Source organism: Aquarana catesbeiana, linkage group LG08 (genome assembly GCF_042186555.1).
Source record: "Aquarana catesbeiana isolate 2022-GZ linkage group LG08, ASM4218655v1, whole genome shotgun sequence".
Lineage (NCBI taxonomy): Eukaryota > Metazoa > Chordata > Amphibia > Anura > Ranidae > Aquarana > Aquarana catesbeiana.
The window spans coordinates 163,768,540-163,790,586 of record NC_133331.1 but is presented as its reverse complement, the minus strand read 5'-3'; the positions used below and the strand labels follow the sequence as shown (position 1 = coordinate 163,790,586).

The 22,047-nt window shown below is 42.2% G+C and overlaps 1 protein-coding gene across 2 annotated transcripts in view; it reads right to left on the bottom strand.

Annotated features, from left to right (window-relative positions):
* Positions 1-22,047, bottom strand: part of ZSWIM8 (zinc finger SWIM-type containing 8) — a 112,330-nt gene that overhangs the window by 76,490 nt on the left and 13,793 nt on the right. For both annotated transcript variants that reach the window (XM_073596661.1, XM_073596663.1), the window contains exons 4-8: positions 18,013-18,185; positions 13,572-13,679; positions 13,199-13,280; positions 12,379-12,499; positions 11,954-12,155 (exon numbers count right to left, since the gene is read on the bottom strand). In XM_073596661.1, coding sequence (XP_073452762.1) covers positions 11,954-12,155; positions 12,379-12,499; positions 13,199-13,280; positions 13,572-13,679; positions 18,013-18,185 — 686 coding nt within the window. The remainder of the gene's footprint in view (positions 1-11,953; positions 12,156-12,378; positions 12,500-13,198; positions 13,281-13,571; positions 13,680-18,012; positions 18,186-22,047) is intronic.

The following is a 22,047-nucleotide window of genomic DNA, read 5'->3' as shown; positions in this document are numbered from 1 at the left end:
GCCAGAGCTTACACAGTATGCAATTGAGCTACTGGCCTGTCCTGCATCCAGCGTTCTTTCGGAACGCACATTCAGTGCTGCTGGAGGCTTTGTAACCGATCACAGGGTGCATCTGTCCACCGACTCGGTCGATCGACTGACCTTCATAAAAATTAATCAGTCTTGGATCACCACCAGCTACCAAGCACCTGATGCTGATGTAACCGAATAATTTTTTCTGAAATCTCAGATCCCTTCAAAGACTGCCTATGCTGATGCTGAGTGACTATCCCTGAGTAATTATCCTCTTCCTCCTCAATGATCACGCTGATAGCTTGTGAGAACATTTTTGGTTCTGGGCGCCGCCACCAGTGCCTAAGGCCCAATTTTTCAGCCCCCGTTTAACAGGAGCGTGTAATTACAATTTTTGATGCAATACTTTGCAGCAGGGCTCGTTTCTGCGTTACAACTAGAGTATCTGTGAGGGGTTGCAGTGTTGTGGTACCAGCACCAGTGCCTAAGGCCCAATTTTTCAGCCCCTGTTTAACAGGGCGTGTAATTACAATTTTTGATGCAATACTTTGCAGCAGGGCTTGTTCCTACGTTCCAACTAGAGTGTCTGTGAGGACTTACAGTGTTGTGGCACCAGCACCACCACCACCAAAGGCCCAATTTTTCTGCCCTTGTTCAACAGGGGCATGTAATTACAATTCTTGATCTAATATTTCACAGCAGGGCCCTGTGAGGGCTTACAGTGTTGTGGCCACAACACCACCTAAGGCCCAAATTTCTGCTGAGTATATAGGGCAGGCCCCTACTTTCAAACATCTAACTTACAAACGACTCCTACTTGCAAACGGAAGGAGACAACAGGAAGTGAGATGAAATCTACCCCTGGGAAGGGAAATTCTCTCCTGTAAGAGTTAATATGGGAAAAACATTTCTCCATTCCACTGATGCTTTCCAATCCTTGTTTCACAAAAAACCCCAATTTCTCAAAAAACATTTGTCATTGGGACAAAAAGTGAGGTGAAATCTTCTGAAGAGGAGTACAGACAGCAAAACAAATGTCACAGGGGTGATAACCCTTCCCTATGTTTTCCAAAAAGCTTAAAAAAGATTTTTTGGCTGGAGCTAAACACGTTAAAAATGTACCCGTTCAAAATTACAGAGTCTACTTAAAAACAAACCTACAGTCCCTGTCTTGTTTGCACCGCCTGTTTACTGCTGTTCAGAGTATATAGGGCCTGGTGGCCCCACACCTTTCCTTATTTTAATTTGGGTACGGGGTTCCCCTTAATATCCATACAAGACCCAAAGGGCCTGGTAATGGACTGGGGGGTACCCATGCCGTTTGTCTCACTGATTTTCATCCATATTGCCAGGACCCGACATTACATTAAACCCGCAAGCAGTTTCAAATTAGATTTTTTCCTTTAAAAATTACATTTTGTGCAGGGACTGTTCTAAACATGGGAAACACGCGCCACTTTACAGGCATACTATAGACACCCCCAGGTACGATATTTAAAGGAATATTTCACTTTTTTTTACTTTAAGCATCATTAAAATCACTGCTCCCAAAAAAAAACGGACGTTTTTAAAAGTTTTTTGCATTGATACATGTCCCCTGGGGCAGGACCCGGGTCCCCAAACCCTTTTTAGGACAATACCATGCAAATTAGCCTTTAAAATGAGCACTTTTGATTTCGAACGTTCGAGTTCCATAGACGTCAATGGGGTTCTAACGTTCGTGCGAATTTTCGGTCCGTTCGCAGGTTCTGGTGCGAACCGAACCGGGGGGTGTTCGGCTCATCCCTATTAAGCACTAGACAGCTAATGTTTAATGTTATGCACACTAGGAAAGTGCAAAGATTTTCAGTACTAACAGCCATTACATGAATAACGACTGAAAGATAGATTTTGCATAGAAATTGCCACAAACTACTTCAGATTCAATTTACAATTCAAAGATACAGACACCCCTGCACTAAACATTAGTTTCCCTTGGCAGTAAAATGGTATTTTAACATAAGACATCCTGCTGCAACTACACAGCATGTTTCTTTAACAGAGAGAGAGAAATACCATATTTATCAGCGTATACCATACACATTCATTTTAAGAGGGAAGTTTCAGGGAAAAAAAACTTAAATTTTAAATAAAGAACTTTGAAGCAAAATAAGGGTCAGTGCCCATCTGCAGCCTCACCATTGCCATCAATGCAGCCTGATCAATACCCATCTGCAGCCTCACAAGTGCCATCAATGCAGCAGCCTCACCATTGCCATCAATGCCGCACCCTCACCATTGCCATCAGTGCAGCCTGATTGATGACCGTCTGCAGCCTAGAGGGGACAGGGAGGCAGAATCTCCTATGATAGACATAACAGTGGTCCAATGGTGGCCCACGAGAAGGGACTTCCTATCACAGAGGCCGCCAAGTAAACAGGAAATTCTCATTGTATGTAATGTGACGGTGCTCCTCCCGCCCCCCTCCCTGTCCCCTCCGAGGCAGCTAAAATTTAAGTATTGGCATATAACACTCACACGCTATTTGCACTTGATTTTCATGGTGAAAAAGTTAGTGTTATACGCCAATAAATACAGTATTTTGGTCTCGGGACAGTGATTCTACTCCGATTACTGAATATAAAAAAATTGGGAATAAAAAAAAAACAAAAAAAAAAAAAAACTGTGCACCGGCATTCTTGATATAAAAAAATAAAATGTGTAAAGCCCAACTTCAGAAAGTTTGGGAAGCGTTTGAAATTCTGTCAGGTTTTTATTGCCGTTTGTGACTTCCCATCATATTTTACATCTATTCCATGGTGAAAAGGGGACATTAGGACTGTTTCAGTCTTTATTGCAGGGCAAATTTCCCATTAGTTACTGTCCCCTCTAACTACCTGTCAGAGGACAAGTGAAATGGGGACACAGATGACTATAAAAACCTGACAGATTCTAATCCTTCTGCCTTTCGTCTGGATTTGAACTTTAATCTTCAACATGTGACAGACGTATTGGTATTAACCACTTCCCATTTGCCGTACCTGTAAAAACATGCTAGGACGAAAAGGGTGATATCTCCTCGTTGCTGCAGCCTTGATCGTGTTATTTTTTAGGGCCGGCAATTCCTTACAAAGTAAAGTAATCCTAGCAGCTAACAAACCATTTTTGATTGAAACAATTAGGACCCCACTCTTCTTAGATTTTGGGGTATACATAAGGCATGTAAACACTGGAGGAGCGATGATATGCAGAAAAAAGTGTCGCAGTTGGAGACCAAGTGGATATATGAGCTTGATACTTTGCATCCACTTGGTCTCAACATTGACATCGACCTGAACGGTTTTCTAACCAAATCATTATATAAATATGTAGGGGTATTAAAAATAATGTTTACAGATATTGATAAATGAAGTACACTGATGTGGTTAGGTATTTATATATATTACCTATATATTTTTTCATATTTGGAATATATGTTTTTTGTGCATTTTTAAACCCATCTCTCTACTTTGCACTAAAATAGAGAGATTATTGCAGTAAAATTAGGTATTAATCCACGAGATGGCAGGGTAGTTACAAAACCCTATGAAGAGTAGAGTGCACCCATGTAGAGAATGTAATAGTATGCCATTTAATATATCAGGTTAAAAAAAGGGATTTTTTTGATTTTCATATTTTATAAATGTAAGTTTTAAAATGGGAACCAGAACAATTATGTATAAATAGAAATGTTAAAAGGGAAACCGCAACAGAGTACACAGCTGAATTATCGGCCATATTGTTGGAGCCTACCAATTGGTATTATAAAAGTTCAGTTAAAATGGTGGCACCGGACTACCTGAAGGCGCCATCTTGGTGAAACGCGTTGAAGGGCATGTTGCCGTCATTTTTGGTTCCCGCATGACGTCACATCCAGTCCTATACTTCCGGCTACTGGAACGCACGCCAGCTCATGTAAACGATGCGGCGGAGCGTTCTAATAATGAAAGCAGTTTACACTGGTGACAGTCTAAGGACACTATTACATGTGAATGTGACTTGCATATTATTTGTGGGAACGGTTTTAATTTAGTAATACTGCACAACAATTTAATATATTTAGCATTCTCCTCAGTGTGTGACTGAGTGGTTGGAGAAAGAGAATTGTTGGGAAGTGGAAGAAGAATATCAGACCTGCTCTGGCTGAAAATCTTAATGGAAAACCAAGTGCTTTTGACCTTCCTTTATTCAGGGATTAATCTCTGTGGTGAGGTCTATTTGATCACCTACAATCTTGCTGTGTTGGGCAAAATTTGTCACTTGGATTTCATTTGGACTTTACTTTTTGCACACAAATTTATGGACTTACTTATTTTATTGAATTAACTGAAAGAATAGTAGTGCCAGTCCTTTTTTCTATTGTCGTTTGTATCATTATTGATTTACACTGAAAAGGGGAGCTGCACATTGATATATTAAAGCGGAGGTCCGCCCACCACTCCAAAAATTGAAAGCCAGCAGCTACACATACTGTAGCTGCTGGCTTTTAATAATAGGACACTTACCTGTCCTGGAGTCCAGCGATATCGGCACTGCATCTGATGTTTCCATCAGCTGTTGGGTGCTGCTGCCGCCATTGTTAAGGGAACCAGACAGTGTAGCCTTACGGCTTCACGCTGGGAACCCTACTGCGTATGCGCGAGGCTCCCCTCCTCTCTCCTGCTGGCCCGGCGACAGGGGGAGGAGGAGGGAGCCAATCGGTGACATCAATAGCCACGGCCGTGACTCCTGGAAGTGGGAACAGGATACCTGTCAAAGACAGGTATGTCAAAGACCGGTATCCTGTCCCCCCTCCCCCCCAAAAGGTGGCACTGGAGAGGGGGAGGAGACAAATGAATGGAAGTTCCACTTTTGGGTGGAACTCTGCTTTAACCCCTTCACGCCGATAGTATGCAAATCTGTGGCCACACTGGACTGGGCTTTTTTCCCCCTGTGCTGGGAGTGCGCCGCACGGAGACCAGGGTCTCACTGAAAGCCCCAGACCCTGTTCTAATCAGATCACCGGATCGCTGTGATAGTCTCCGATTGGTTATAACAGATATATATACAGTCACTGTGAAGCCCACCCCCGTATTTTCTGTCACTGTGGAAAAAAAGAATAATTATTTAAAAAAAAAAAAAAAATACCTAGATTGAGGTTTGATCTAGGTCAGTGCCAGGGTTAGTGTTTAGGTCAAAGGTCGGGGTCAGTATTTTTTGGACAGGAATTATTTATTTTTTTAATTAGTATCAGTGTCAATGTGTTTTAGGTAGGATTTAAAAAAAGTAAAAATGTGCACTATTGATTCTGGGCTGTACTACCGGTACAAACAACAACTAACATACACATGTGGTATTGCTGTGATTGTCAGGAGCAGGAGAACATATTTTGGGTTGTTCTTTGATGGTAGGTTATGGTAGTAGCAAGAAATATACAGTTACATTTAAAAAATATAAATATTTTTTAAATATTTTGAGCCAGTTTTCCTTTGATAATTAAAAAAAAATAAAAATTAGGAGATATCTATCACCATTTACCACCAAATAAAAGCCCAATTTTTCCTGAAAAAAAAAACAAGGTATAATGCACCTGGATGCACAAAGTAGTTGATGATATGTACGGTTTAACTATCACACATGTCAAAATGACAAAATTGGGCTAAGGCATTTAGATTCGTTTTACCCTTAGGCGTGAAGGGGTTAATTCGCATTAATCTTTTAGAAAAAATCTTTCAAGAATTAATATTGGGTAAGATAGGAAGGTGCCGCTTAAATGGTATATTTATTTTCGATGATATTTACTGCCATTGGTGCCTCACTAGGCAGATTCACCCTCTCTATTTGTCTTGCTGACCACTGTCACCAGGACAGAAAGTAATTGGGAAATCTAACATTTTAAAGATGTCACCACAAAAGAAACAGAGGGGAAATTTTCTAATGGGGACACCTGCTTTATTAAACCTTCAGGTTTTTTTTTTTAAACAAAACATGGTATACTTACCTGCTCTGTGCAACAGTTCTGCACAGAGCAGCCCCGATCCTCCTTTTCTGGGGTCCCTCACTCCAGACCCTCTTCAATGAGGGCCCCCTTGGAAAGCCGCTTTGGGGGCATCCATGCAGGTTCACTCCCAAGCCACCCTATCTGCGTCTATTGACAGACCGGGCAACTCAGCCCCACCCCCTGCTCCCTCGTCACAGCATTTAATTGAAAGTATCGAGAGCCAATGGCTGTCGCTGCTATCAATTTGCCCAATGAGGAGGGAGACAGCGGCGAGAGCTACTGCTCTCGTGCACGTCACCGGATCGGGCTCAGGTAAGAAGAATGCATTGAGATAAAAAGCCTTAAGGCCTTAGAACCACTTTAAGCAGGAGAAACTAGTGGTAAAAAGGAAAGATATTCAAAAACTTCAGTTAGGTGCCCAGCAACACTTCAAGCTTTGCTGCCCTCTTCAGAATGGGAAGATCTTTAGTTCTAAATAACAGAAGAAAAGAGAGAGCACCAGCCTTGTGCATTATCACAAGCACCATTTATTAAACACAACAAATTCACATAGTTACATAGTTATTAAGGTTGAATAAAGACACCAGTCCATCCAGTTGAACCTGAGTGAGTGTGGGTGTGTGTCTACAACTGTCCCTATCCCTGTACATTGTGTCTCATTAAGATGCTCATCTATTATATAATTATTTATTAAAGGTACATCAATTTACACAGCACTCCACACATACATCGCACACTCACATCGGTCCCTACCCTCAAGGAGCCCACAATCTAAGGTCCCCAACTCACATTAATATACTAGGGCCGATTTCGGACAGAAGCCAATTAACCTACCAGCATGTCTTTGGAGTGTGGGAGGAAACCGGAGTACCCGGAGGAAACCCACGCAGGCACAGGGAGAACATGCAAACTCCAGGCAGGTAGTGTCATGTATAGGCCTCATGCACATTGGGAGTTAGCCAAGCTATTCTGAACACCTTCTTTTCCTGGCAGGGGAAAAGCAGTGTTAAAAACATGCCTAAAGCCACGTTTTACAAATGCGTTTAGGCACTTTCAGATGTTCATTCAATTCATTGGCCAGAATAATAATTGATACGACATGCCTAGTGTTTAGACACGTTTGGCTTTTTTTTTTTCAGCTGGAACTCCTCTGCCTCTAAACGCCTGTAAACACCCGTATGCGCGCAAGGACACAGACAAACATGGAGGAGCGTTTAGCGGCAGAAAAAAAAAAGTCAAACGCCTCTAAAACTGGTGTTCTTGACACCCAGTCTGCTTGAAGCCTTATACTCACAAGAGCCATAGTGAGCACAAAATAAAACAAAGCCACAAAGTTCACCCGAAACCAAGGACCAAATGTCTCATATAATGTCCTGGACAACACCCCTCAGTGTATTCACCAGTTAATGCTTTTTGAGGGCTATATCCCCCTTTCAGAGCTGACTAGTGCACCAAACAATAGCTGTTTAAATAACACTATAACACCATAAGCTGATACATAGCTCCTCAATCTCTAAAATGAGGGGATGAGCCACAACAAAGATTAACCCCTCAGGAGCAGTAGTGGGCCACCTCAATGACCACCTTCAGATGTCATACACAGGGAGATCAAAATACACTTAGCCACAAGCATGTGAGGTGAACATATAATGCATCTCCCCATTAAAATGAACAGCAAATGTTTAAAACACCTCTGGGTACAGCGGTTTCCAAAAATAACATTATTAATAATAATGAGAATTCATAGACACGAGTAGAATATAATGTAATGTACCTGATAACCCCCATGTTTCACATCTTGAATTTGCCAATCCTTTGACTACTGATGCTTTCTATAGTGTGGAAGCAAAACCACCCGGAATGCACTTAAACAGCTATGAGCAGAAGTATTAATGTACTGGAACGCACACATGAAGCAGAACGGAAGTGACGCGTGCAATTGAGAAATGCCAAAATGGGAAACTAAACAAGACCCTGGAGACCAAGAATGGTTACAGTGCATTTGAAAGTAACAGCAGACCTGACACTGCTGGTGGACAACATAACAAAACCAGAAGAGTGTGAAAACATGTTATATTACAGTGAGGGAAAGAGTATTTGATCCCCTGCTGATTTTGTACGTTTGCCCACTGACAAAGCAATGATAAATTTATAATTTTAATGGTAGGTTTATTTTAACAGTAAGTAAAACTGTTAAAATAATGTCAACAGAACAAAAATATCCAGAAAAACGCATTTTTTAAAAGTTATAAATGGTTTTGTATTTTAATGAGGGAAATAAGCATTTGATCCCCTATCAAATCAGCAAGATTTCTGGCTCCCAGGTGTCTTCTATACAGCCATCGAGCTGAGATTAGGAGCACGCTCTTAAAAGGAGTGCTCCTAATCTAAGCTAGTTACCTGTATAAAAGACACCTGTCCACAGAAGCAATCAATCAGATTCCAATCTCTCGACCATGGTCAAGACCAAAGAGCTGTCCAAGGATGTCAGGGGCAAGATTGTAGACCTACACAAGGCTGGAACGGGCCTACAAGACCATCGTCAAGCAGCTTGGTGTGAGGGTGACAACAGTTGGTGCAATTATTCGCGATGGGAAGGAACACATAAAATAACTGTCAATCTCCCTCGGTCTTGGGCTCCATGCAAGATCTCACCTCATGGAGTTTCAATGATTATGAGAACGGCGAGGAATAAGCCCAGAACTACACAGGAGAATCTTGTCAATGATCTCAAGGCAACTGGGATCATAGTCACCAAGAAAACAATTGGTAACACCCTACGCCGCGAAGGACTGAAATTCTGTAGCGCCCGCAAGGTCCCCCTGCTCAAGAAGGCACATGTACAGGCCCGTCTGAAGTTTGCTAATGAACATCTGAATGATTCAGAGGAGAACTGGGTGAAAGTGCTGTGGTCAGATGAGACCAAAATCAAGCTTTTTGGCATCAACTCAACTCGCAATGTTTGGAGGAGGAATGCTACCCATGACCCCAAGTACACCATCCCAACCGTCAAACATGAAAGCGGAAATATTATGCTTTGGGGGTGTTTTTCTGCCAAGGGGACAGGACAACTTTACCGCATTGAAGGGATGATGGACGGGATGATGGACGGAACCATGTACTGTCAAAGCTTGGGTGAGAACCTCCTTCCCTCAGCCAGGGCATTGAAAATGGGTCATGGATGGGTATCCAGCATGACAATAACCCAAAACACACGGCCAAGGCAACAAAGGAATGGCTCAAAAAAGAAGCACATTAAGGTCCTGAAGTGGCCTAGCCAGTCTCCAGACCTTAATCCCATAGAAAATATGTGTAAGGGAGTTGAAGGTTTGGAGTTACCAAATGTCAGCCTCGAAAACCTTAATGACTTGGAGAGGATCTGCAAAGAGGAGTGGGACAAAATCCTTCCTGAGGTGTGTGCAAACCTGGTGGCCAACTACAAGAAACATCTGACCTCTGTAATTGTCAACAAGGGTTTTGCCACCAAGTACGTCATTTTTTGCAAAGGGGTCAAATACTTATTTCACTCATTAAAATGCAAATAATTTTATAACTTTTTTGAAATGCGTTTGATTTATTTTGTTGTTATTCTGTCTCTCGCTGTTAAAAAAACAATCTACCATCAAAATTATAGACTGATAATTTCTTTGTTAGTTGGCAAATGTACAAAACCAGTAGGGGATCAAATACTTTTTTCTCTCACTGTGTGTGTTAGAGAAAAAGACAGAAAACCAAGTGATCAGTGCCATGCAGAAAGACTACTCTTCCAATAAAGAATCCAATGTTCATTGTTCACACATAATAGGTAATGGTAATACATCCATATTTGACAATAACTAAAAATCAGTGATGTTTAGAAACACCCAGATTATTACAAATATATGCGACAAACTATTGGAAATGCTATTAAACTATATTGTAAACATTATATTTATTCAAAAACAGGAAGAACAAAGGTCAAATTTAGGAAACAATTATTCGCTCTACTCGTAGCAAACTTGCATATGGCAATGCATAAAATAAATGTACAAAACCTCAATATGCACAAACCTAATTAAAGACAAAATAAATTACACACACACACACGCTGTCCAGACAGTATACCCAATACGTCTCTCTGTTGCACACTTTCTGGTGCCTCCTCCCTGAGTCTTAAACACCTAGAGACTAAATTAACCATCACACTCTTTTTAAGGAGGTGACAAAACAGAAAAAAATAGATGAGAACCAGACAAGGAAAGGGTAGGCAGAAGCCCCATAAGAGAAAAGATTTAGGGCAGAAGTACTCTACTATAAAAAAAAAAAAAAAATCTAAACTTTTTCTGTACAGAAGCTGACATTTTTCTTATGCAGAGGGTTACATTTTGCCCCCTCCAGTCCCCCTAATCAATACGAATTGTTCATAGATCTCAAAGAGTTTGTGAGAAACCTCACAGTGAAGAGGTATGAAATACGATAGTGATAGAAATAATATGAGATCAGACGATATTGACTGTATTGACGATATTGATCTGAATGGTTGCAATAAACCAGCCCTTGATATTTAGGAAAGTTTGATAACTGAAAGAGGGACCTGGACTCGATTAACTCTTTAAACCTTCCTGATCTCTCCGGCATGCCCGATTCCCTTCCAGTATCTATGGACTGAGGTACCATTTGTCAGACATCATTCAGACCCAAGTCCATTTTTCACCTATGTTCCCCATTGCGACAGACCCAAATCATATCAAATACTTGTTTCGGTATGATTGATAATCCTTATATAAATTTCCCTTATTAAATCAGGATTAAAGGTGCCACAAATTAGTTTAATAAGTGCCACTGCTTTGTTAACTCTTATCAAGCATTTGCACACCTGTAGTTTTTGGTTTTGCTCTAAAATACCTTTCTGTGCTAGATTTCTATAAAATCTGAAAAAAAAACTTAATAATATGGCCCATAACTGTTTCTTCTATATAAACATGCTTGGAGAACGAATAAAAACCCAACAGCATTATTAAAAAGGTAGTGCATTGAAACCTGTACTGTATATGAGGTAGACCCTTGGCAGGTTAGCATGCTGCTGTGACCCTTATTGACATTTTGATATGAAAGCCCTTTACCCCTTTCCTCCACAGAGAAAATAAGAGACATCAGGTCACATATATATTTTACAACATGTTGGAAAATCTCGATGTATGAGGAGTACTTTGTCATTGCCAGACAGGTGCCCAGTTTTGTTGTATAGCAGCTATTGGTTCATGTGTGGTCAAGCTTAATGTGGATCTCACTAGTAGAATTATATTAAAAGGCATTTGAAAAGGGTGGATTCAGACTGCTGTGATATGTTACCACATGCATATGAACATGCATTGTTTTGCTTTTTGCATTAAGGCAGTACATTCATTTAGAATTTTATCAAAACAGCATACCAGAACACAAAGATGGTTCACACCTGTGCATTGTGGTGTTCTAAAATGTACAAAGTGACGAAAAGGGGTGTCAGTCAAAATAAACAGCACTGCAACAATCTGCACATTTCTGTGCATTATCATGCATTGCAGTAAAACACAAATATGATTAAACCCAAAATTATTTTCTTTTGTGTGCAGTCTTATTCTGTGACAGATTAAAACGCCCAAGCTAAATTAGGTAGACATTCAGTTACTGTTGTTCTCATGTAGCAAAGATTGTATTTAAGATAAAGTGATCTAAAGTAAAAGTTAGAATAAATTAAACCATAATAATATGCATAAAAGCGTTTGAGGATTGTGAAAAAGGTCAAATGTACATGCATTCAGGTGCATGCCACTTACATTTCGAATGTGTTTGCTATGCTTCCGAGTGCCTCCAAAGTTGCTTCTGCATTTCCACTGACTTGTATAAGGAACAAAATAGCTCTGACACAAACAAATGTCTGTGTAAACAAGCCCTTTGGGATGCTTCCTAGCGCATGATCCATACCTGTTCATAAGTGAGACACTGGTCTGTTAGGATCTCAAGTAAAGGGGCTGCATTGGTGTCCCGTCTCTTGAACATCTCCCGAACAATGGACAGAAGATTCCAGATACCTTCAGGTTCCCGTCCACGTAAAGGGCGCAAGAGACAAGCCCATTCTGCTGCAGCTGGTGGTTCAGTGGATGAGAGGTACATGGAGTTGACATCACTGTTGGGAGTAATAAAGTAAACATTGCTTGAAAGACTACTGAAACGTTACAAACTGTTTTAGAGGATGAGAGTTTTTCCATAATAGAAGTGTGTTAGCCATTAATAGAAGGTTTAAATATGTAGACTGCATATAAATATACATTTTATTAAAATAGTTTGGTTCTTTAATTGGCTAGTGCATCAAGTATATATTGTGTAATGCTGAATATTTTCTAAAATACCTAAAAACAACAGGAGAAGGTCCACAGAACTTATGAAGGGTCTTCTTGATGTTATCACTCAAAGTGGATTCATCCAGATACCAGGTGCTCTGGTCAGATGCAGAGGGTCCAGCAGTGGGGTCTAGAATAGAGAGCCAGTCAGTAGCTCACTTTAAAATGAACGTTGATACTCAGCCCCATAAAATCATGCCATAGAATGTCAATGCTAGAATTCCCCCTTTGCTGGTTACTGTGCAGTAAAGTTACAAAATAATTAAATTTCTTCATCACCTTTTTATATTACAACTTTTCTGCTGTGCCATAAGACTTAACAATGACTACTTGGCATTAATAGATGAAAGAAGAAAACAGCAACGTGAACTTAAAGTGAAACTTTAGTCTGAAAAACAAGTCCTGTTAGATGACTTCACGCTGGCCACTTTTGCAGGTATAGCCATGTAAAGCATTAAAAATAAGTGCCTCTACTATTTAAAATTCAGTAATACACCGCCTCATCCTGCTCTGCACATATGCTCAGTCGCTCTCTATTTTTAGGCACTGTGCCAACTATGTAAAGGACGATCTGCTGACAGCCTAAAGATTTACTGCTGTTTGGGGGCTCTGGGCTTCAGCAAAATTGCAGCCTTTAGCAAGAATAAGCAGGAACAATGCTGGAGGCAATTTACAGCACACACTAATGTTGGTAGCATAATTCATAATGTGGAATATATGTTCCTTGCTAAAGAACATTATTTTTTATCAAGTTGTTAAGTGTAAAGTTCCACTTTAAAATTTCCACACAGATACACAATTGTTCCATATTGCTGAGGATCACCGATACCTGGAGCTCCACACACTGTATTGATGGCAGTTGATTGAGAAGAGAGCAGTTCATCCAAAAGACGTTGAGCAGTGGGGAGGATCTGAATAACAGGAAATTCAATTAGGTAACAGGTTACTATAAGCCTGTGTTAATGACTCGTTTGCTTCAAGCAGTTTTTGCATTCTGCTACTAATGTACGGGCATGCAAAACCCACTTGAAGGGCATGAAATGTAGGTCACATGCACCTGTCAATGAATTCAGAATGATCTCAGCATCTCAAACTGATGTCAATTTGATGTACAATCCCTAATGACCCAGTTCCCTAAAAAGGTTGCAGAATACTGAATGAAAAAAAATGCATGCAATATGTACGTAGGACTGTATACTCACTTGTTGTGGCAGCTCACTGATAAGATACTGGGCAAACTTTTGTAGCTGATCTCTCTGCAGCCGAGATAAGGATTCTGAAACTGGGGCTCGTAAACAGACAGCTGACGCCTGTGTGGAGTAGAACAATTACATGGATATTTCAGATCATTTATGTAACCATATAAAAACAACCTAAAAACATGACTATTCTATTGTGAGGTAAGTGCCACACTATACACTTAACACACTTAAAAGCGGGAGTAAGGCATGGTGGGAACAGTCTTGATTTGCCATAAAGTGCAAGTGTGAGAATACTTGCACATTATGACCGTTATCTTTGGGTGTGCTTTCCTCCAACTTTGTGAGGTCCAAGCTCTCCACATCCTCTCCATCCCCACTACTGCCATGTCTTTCCTCTTCTTCCGGGTCCATTGTATTCTTCCTTATCCTATTGGGCAGGCACAGATGATGTTATTTCAGTGCAAGCACACAGGAGTGACATGTTTACAGCACCCAGCTACTGTACATTCTCCTGTAAGATGCCGGTCTGTACACTGTACTGTGCATGCGCTGCAGTTAGTGTACAGATTAAAAAAAAAAAAAAAAAACTAGCTGGTGAGTAAATGTTTTTGTTTGAAAAGATTTAAATTCTATTCTACCAAAAAATAAAAAATAATGAAATAGTTTACTGAATAAAAGCCAATGCACTTCTTGTGACGTAATTTCTGCTCTCAGGCAATCTACTGTATATGTACAATGATGTAAGCGCGTTGGCTTTTATTCTTTTTATTTAATGAACGTTACTTCACTTTGGAAAGTACTCTCTTCTCTCCTTGGCATTGATCATTTTACCTTTTATGTGGTACATGCAAAGCACCAAAGCGGATCCCTGGGTGTTAGGCCCCTTTCACACGGACGGATAGAATTGTGCTTTTAGCTGCGTTTTCTACTGCAGCTAAACGCACACAATGCTTTCCTATGGCCCCATTCACACACTGCGTTTAGCTGCGTTTTGATTACATGTGGTTTTGTGCGGATAGAAAAAATAGAATTGACTGCTTTCAGGAGCGATTTAGCGCAGCTATCCGCATATAACCGCAGTGCACTGTGTCAGCTGCGGATAGCAGCGCCGAACTGGCTCGCTCATCGGGAAAGGAGAAATGTTTTTTCCTTTCCCAATGAGCGACAAGCACGGGGATCACTGTTTGGTATGAATCTTGAGGGGGAACTCCACGCCAAATTTTAAATAAAAAAACGGCATGGGTTCCCCTCCAAGAGCATACCAGGCCCTTCGGTCTGGTATGGATTCCAAGGGGCGCCCCCTACGCCGAAAAAACAGAGATTTGAAGCCCCCCCAAAATCCATACCAGACCCTTATCCGAGCACACAGCCCGGTCGGTCAGGAAAGGGGGTGGGGACGAGCGAGCGTCCCCCCCCCCCCCCCTCCTGAACCGTACCAGGCCGCATGCCCTCAACACGGGGGGGGGTTGGTGCTTTGGGGCAAGGGGGGCACCCCAAAGCACCTCGTCCCCATGTTGTTGAGGACAAGGGCCTCTTCCTGACAACCCTGGTTGTTGGTTGTTGGGGTCTGCGGGCGGGGGGCTTATCGGAATCCGGGAGCCCCCTTTAATAAGGGGACCCCCAGATCCCGGCCCCCCACCCTATGTGAATGATTAGGGGTACATCGTACCCCTACCCATTCACCTAGGGTAAAAAAGTGTCAATAGAAAAAACACACTACACAGGTTTTAAAAGTAATTTATTAGGCAGCTCCGGGGGTCTCACAGGCCTCTTCACCCTCTCTCTCCGATGTCGTCTCCGCGCTCTCTGATTCTTCTCCGGTGCCTTCTTTCTTCTGCCGTGCTCCTCCGCTATCTTCTGCTCTTTTGCGGAGGAGCCCAGTCTTCTGAGACGTCTTCTTCCCTCTTCTCTTCCAGAGATGTTGACACGACGCTCCCTGTCGCTGTAATACCGTGATCAAGGTCCGCAACCAATTATATAGGCATGGGGCGTGGCCACCGTGAGATATCACCCGGTGACCCCGCCCCTTATGTCGTCACAGTCCTATCATGTGTCATAAGTGGCGGGGTCACCGGGTGACATCTCCCGGTGGCCACGCCCCATGCCTATATAATTGGTTGCGGACCTCGCTCACGGCATTACAGCGAGAGAGAGAGCGTCGTGTCAACATCTCTGGAAGAGAAGAGGGAAGAAGACGTCTCAGGAGACCGTGATCCTCCGCTAGCAAAAGAGCGGCAAAAGAGCAGAAGATAGTGGAGGAGCCCGGCAGAAGGAAGAAGGCACCAGAGAAGAACCAGAGAGCGCGGAGATGACACCGGAGAGAGGGAGAAGAGGCCTGAGAGACCCCTGAAGTCGGAAGAAGACCCCCGGAGCTGCCTAATAAAATTACTTTTAAAACCTGTGTAGTGTGTTTTTTTAGTGACACTTTTTTCCCCAGGTGAATGGGTAGGGGTACGATGTACCCCATACTCAATCACATAGGGTGGGGGGCCCCCTTATTAAAAGGGGGCTCCCGGATTCCGATAAGCCCCCCGCCCGTAGACCCGACAACCAACAGCCAGGGTTGTCGGGAAGAGGCTCTTGTCCTCATCAACATGGGGACGAGGTGCTTTGGGGTGGGGGCCCCAAAGCACCAACCCCCTCATGTTGAGGGCATGCGGCCTGGTACGGTTCGGGGGAGGGGGCGCTCGCTCGTCCCCACCCACTTTCCTGACCGACCGGGCTGCGTGCTCGGATAAGGGTCTGGTATGGATTTTGGGGGGACCCCCCCCCCGCCGTTCTTTCGGCGAAGGGAGTGCCTCTTGGAATCCATACCAGACCGAAGGGCCTGGTATGCTCTTGGAGGGAAACCCATGCCGGTTTTTTATTTAAAATTTAGCGTGGAGTTCCGCCTCAAGATTCATACCAAACACAGTGCCTGGTATTGGCGGGGATCCAAGTCAGATCCCCGTTCAATATGAGTCGGTACCCTGTCGGGTTGCTATGGAAATGGCAAACCGCAGCTAAACGCAACCGCAGCTAATCGCACTGTACAAATGCAGCTGATCGCAGTGCCTGGTGTCTTGAATTTCACAGGAAAAAAAACATGCTTTTAACTGCGGCAGAATAGCCGTCCGTGTGAAAGGCGCCTTATAAATGCTTGATTTGACTCACTTGACAAAACAAGGACTTAATATTGTCTGGTGAGTGCAGGAGAAGTTTGGGGGCAACTGGGAGGCACTTTTCAGAACACCACCATTTCATTGGATGAATTTTGATACAAGTCACAGATTTTGCATTTTGGAATAACACAAACACTTTACTGTATTGGACTTTTAAGCACTATTGTCAATGTTGGACTGTTTTTATACATTGTTTGGTTTGCACACCGAGTTTACCTGTTGGTGACGCAGCACTGCACCCTCTGTGGGGTTTTTACTATTTCAGCTTTCAGAGTGCTTCGGCACTTTGTGGCAGCAGCGAGGTCTATTTAATTCCTTTGTAGCGCAGGTGTGTATTTAGGTTTTTCTCCATTGAATGAATTTTGACACAAGTCACAGATTTTGCTTTTGGGAATCACACAAACACTGAGCACTTTACTGTATTGGACTTCTATGCACTACTGTTAATGCTGGACTGTTTTTATATATGGTTAGGTTTGCACATTTGATGCAATTGTTCGTGACGAAGTGCTGCACCCCATGGGGATTTTACAAATTTACTTTTCAGAATGCTTCGGCACTTTGTGGCAGCAGCCTGGGCCCATTTATGCATTTACTTATTTTGTAGCGCAGGTGTGTATTTATGGTTTTATTTTAAAAAGCCCTACCTGTTGGCATTTATTTTTTCCTTCTGCTTTAAGTAGAGGGAAAATAAAAATCTCACCAGAAACCAATTTATTAAAAGGAGTCCTGTATTAATTAAATAACAGTTTAAAAATATGGTAAACACAAAGGAAAATGCTCAATTTTTGAAAGGTCTGGGGTTAAAAGATGTGCTTTCTTTAATAAAACCAAAACAAAAGAAATTAAAAAAAAATGACCTGTTTACTAATCTTTTGGAACAGTTTACTTCTATAGTTGGTCATCTCTATTTATTGCACAGCTACAGGTTTACTTGCTAGCAGTACCTGCACTTATACCAATTATTTTGCTCATTCAAACATATTCTACAAGAGAAAATTGCTCACTCAACCTTGCCTATTCACATTGCAGAACTCCGATATTAGGATGCCTTTGCTAGTTACCAGTTCATAAGTTTATATTCTTTCAAGTTCCAAAAATTTTAGTTGGGTGCAAATCTACCATACGTGTGGTTGATTCAGAGGTGACTACATAAGTGCAATCACAGAATGTAGGGATACAGGTTTTCCTTTTTTGATGGTACTATGGGGGCAAGGATGCAAACAGTAGAACGTAGTGGAAGTTGTATTCAAGCCTCCCCCTTACTGCAGGTTACGAACATTGTGAATTCGAAAGAGGCAGAGGGCAACGACGTGGGAACACCACTTGGCTCCAGCTCCACAGGTACAACTGCAAGATGTAATTCGGCAGCGGTCAAACATCACAGCTACGTTGTAGGCTCCTTTTGGAGGCAGCATTTGTGGCGGTATCACTGTGGCGCTCAAGTGAAAACCTGCAAAGAGTGGAAATAGGAAGAAATACTTACTATTGTTCAAAGTACTATATGAAACAAAAAATAAAGCCCCACAAACGGAGATTCAACATAAACAACCCAAATTCAACCCCAACTTGAACGTTTTTTGTTATGTACAATTTATGAGATATTATCTATGCAACTGAGCTGATCCTTCTTTAGTCTTATCAGTCAAGTCACAACAGGTATAGTAACCAGGGATGAGCTCAGGCGTGTTCAGACACTTGTTCTGAAGGCCCCTGAGCTTTCTGCCAGGAAGCAGTCAATCATAGGCGGTGGAGGCATCCCCTGCCGTCCAGCTGCACATATACATGCCCCTTGCACGTGTGTGGCTGCGGGGTAGGGCATGCCTCTGTTGCGTATGACTAGCTGTCCGCTTTGACAGCTTCCTGGTGGGATAACCCTGGGAGGTTCGGACCCGTGTCCGAAAACACACAAGCTAACCCCTACTAGTGACACATATTGGCAAATAAGGGAGACAACTGCCCATCTGTGGCCACCCTGAGCCAAAAACAAAATTAAAAAATTAAATATTTTAGCGCAATAATGTTTTTATTAGTTAGTTTTTATGACCGCTAAAAAAAAAAAAAAAAGTCGTTTACTCACTAAAGATCGTGTGAGAGAAACATTCATTGACCTAATGACATGGGCATTAAACGCAATTACAAAAGCCATCTATGCAGCTAGCAACTAAAAGTTGAAAGCAGTATGGCAAAGCATACATTACTGGGTAAGGACAGAATTTTCAAGTGTGACGTGGCAAACCCGTACCTCAGGCTGTCTTGCTCATCCTTGAAGGCTATGTGTACAGTACATCCAAAAGCAAATATAACTGGGAGTAAGAATGAAGCAAAAAAGAGCATGCTGCAGGTAAAACACCCAAAACATCCTTTAATCAATAAAATGCACCTCCAGTGAAGGTACTTTATTCCCAGGTTGCCAACTTGGTCCTCATTTAATATAAGCCACTCTGAAGGATTATTGGCATTTTTTCACCCCTGGTTTGTTCAGTAAATTTTACAGCCTTTCACTACCACACAATATGCCTTATTTCACCAGCATTTTAAAAAACGAATAAAATAAAATGTAAAAAAAAAAATTATTTCTGCATCTGTACTGTAAGTGAACATTTGATGGGAGTGGATTTTCCTTGTCAATATGCTCTGCCTGATCAAGTTGTTTCTTTACAAGCACATTTTATTTATATTTTATTGATTAAAGGGCGTTTTACCTGCATCTGATGCACTCCGTTTTCCTTTATGCTTGTCCCTGGGAAAGGAGAATGATAAATCCCTCCACCAAAAAATGCGAACTTAGAAAGCCCATAGAGGAGTTTTTATTTATTTATTTTATTAATTAAACCAGTGAGTTTAATGAAGAAAAAAAAAAAAAAATGTACTTGAGTCCCCCATCCACACACTCCGTGTGACTGGGCGAATCCTCCTGGTTTAAGCTATTGTTTTTTGACAGCAAGGAGCTTTCCCAGCTGTCAGAATAATCTGATCAGCACTGCCGGCTGGCTTTAACAAGGAGCGCTACACCAATAATCAAAGCGTCCAAGCGGTTTTTAATTACTACATATTGCGAGAGGATAAAACAGTCATTGCCTCTTGGGACCTGTGTGGACTTTCGATGACTTGACAAAATGGGGAAATGCATGGTGTAACTGAAACACACAAATGTTTTTTTACATCAATTAGAGTGACCCCATAAAAGTTCAGAATAAATAATAAATTAGCTTTATGTTATTTAAAAAAAAAAAAAAAAAACGTTGTTTACCATGCCATTCTGTACCTTGGGCACCTTTAATAATTACATTATTTTGTTTTTGCTTTTGACGCTTACGCTCAAATACTCATAATAAAGTGCATAAGTTATTTGACAAACTATGTGTTCCTGTTATGCATTTTACATATATAATTTCTCTAATATGTATTCACAGACATCATAATTTGTGTGATTTAAAATAGTAAGTGAGAAGCAATGACTCATCTTTGGCCTTTCTACACATACTCTTGACACATGAGGTTATTCTAAGAGGCAAAATCATTTAAAGCTGAACACAGATTTTGTTGAATAAAAAGGAATTTTGTTATTTAATAAACCATTTCAAATATTCAGAGAGTCACTGTCACTTTACCCATTCAAGGTGATGGCCTACCTTTACTCATCTACACTCCCTTGCCATCTCCCGGCTCATTCACATCTCTCGCTTCCTTGCTCTAACAGAGCAGATCTTCCAGGTAGGGGATAACAGGTGGTTTGCCCATGCAACAGTTTATGGGCCGAGCAGCCAAATACCAGGCCTAAATGCTGTCACTTGGGGTGGGCAGTAATATCATCCACCCAGGTAAGCTCCAAAATCATTGGACTCCAGAGCTTATGAACTCCTGAAGCAGTAAGAAGTGCGAATGGGTTAGTATACTTTGACAGGGGGGAAACGTGGCCCTCTGTCACTCCTCACTGAATGGGCAGGTGGCAGAGTGTGTACAGTCTAAAGAATCCTTTAAAACTGCCTCCATAGTAAAAATGTAAGTGAATGAAAGCTGCCAGTCAAGTGCCTCTATGCAATTAAAAACCATAGATAGCCGTTTTAACAGTCAGCATGGATAAACATCTACTTTTTTTTTTCCTTTCATCAGACAGGATTTAGCCAAAATAAAAAAACATCTAACATAAAAAATGAAATAGGGAGTTTGACAACCCTTGTGAATACAGGGCAAGGGATTCAAATATGCAGTATCTAGATCAGGGGTGCCCAACCTTTTAAGGAGCGAGGGCCACTTTAGCGCCATTGGTAACTGGTCGCAGGCCACAATCAGTGAAACAGGCAGATGATCGGTCCATATCCACTCAGCATATGCAGACCAGACACAGCGGATTGGAGAAAGACGGGTGTAAACGGACACAAGTCCATTTACATCTGCCGCTCTATAGAGGTAAATGGAGGGTCCGATTGGGTCCACCTGAAAAACAGACAGGTGGACCCGATCGGACCGATCATGTCAAAGGGGCCTAATGCCGCATACACACGAGCGGACTTTTCAGTGGACTAGTTCCGACGGTCTTTCCGACGGACTTTCTGACTAGGTCCGATGGACTTTCCAAACCAACGGACTTGGCCACACACGATAGGACTAAGTCTGTTCATAAGTCTGTTCTATTTGAACGTGATGACGTAAACGGGACTAAAAAAGGAAGTTCAATAGCCAGTAGCCAATAGCTTCCCTTGCGTCATATTTGGTCCGTCGGACCAGCACACAAACAGTTTTCCCAATTTCAGTCCGTCGGACAGATTTGAAACTTTCTATTTCTAGGTCAGTCAGATTTTTATCCCAAAAAGCCTAGCCCACACACTATCGGATTGTCCGCCAGACTAATCCGGTCGGACCTAGTCCGCCGGAAAGTTCGCTTGTGTGTACGTGGCTTAAGGCTGCTTTCTCACTGATGCACTGCGGTTTACCTGCACCTCTACTGACCTCAATCTTCACTTCCTCAGGGTTCCTGCAGGTATCGCTGGCTGCTGTTGTTCCCCAGGCGGGAACGGCTGGTGGTTGCTGCTGGCTGTCCTCCAAGCCTGGTACTGCTGGTGGGTATTGCTGGCCAGTTCCCAACCCACCATCCCCGAGCATCAGTGTGACAGAAGCCGGCCCTGGAGAAAGCATGTGGCTGCATTAGAGTGCAAAGCCGATGCTTCCTGTATTGCTCCTGTCACAGGCAGAGTACATTTGGTATCACTACACCTGTGACAGGAGCCGGCGCTATACAGGAAGCATTGGCTCTGCTTCCTCTAGAGCTGGCTTCGTTCTTCACACTGATGCTCGGGGGTGGCGGGTCGGGA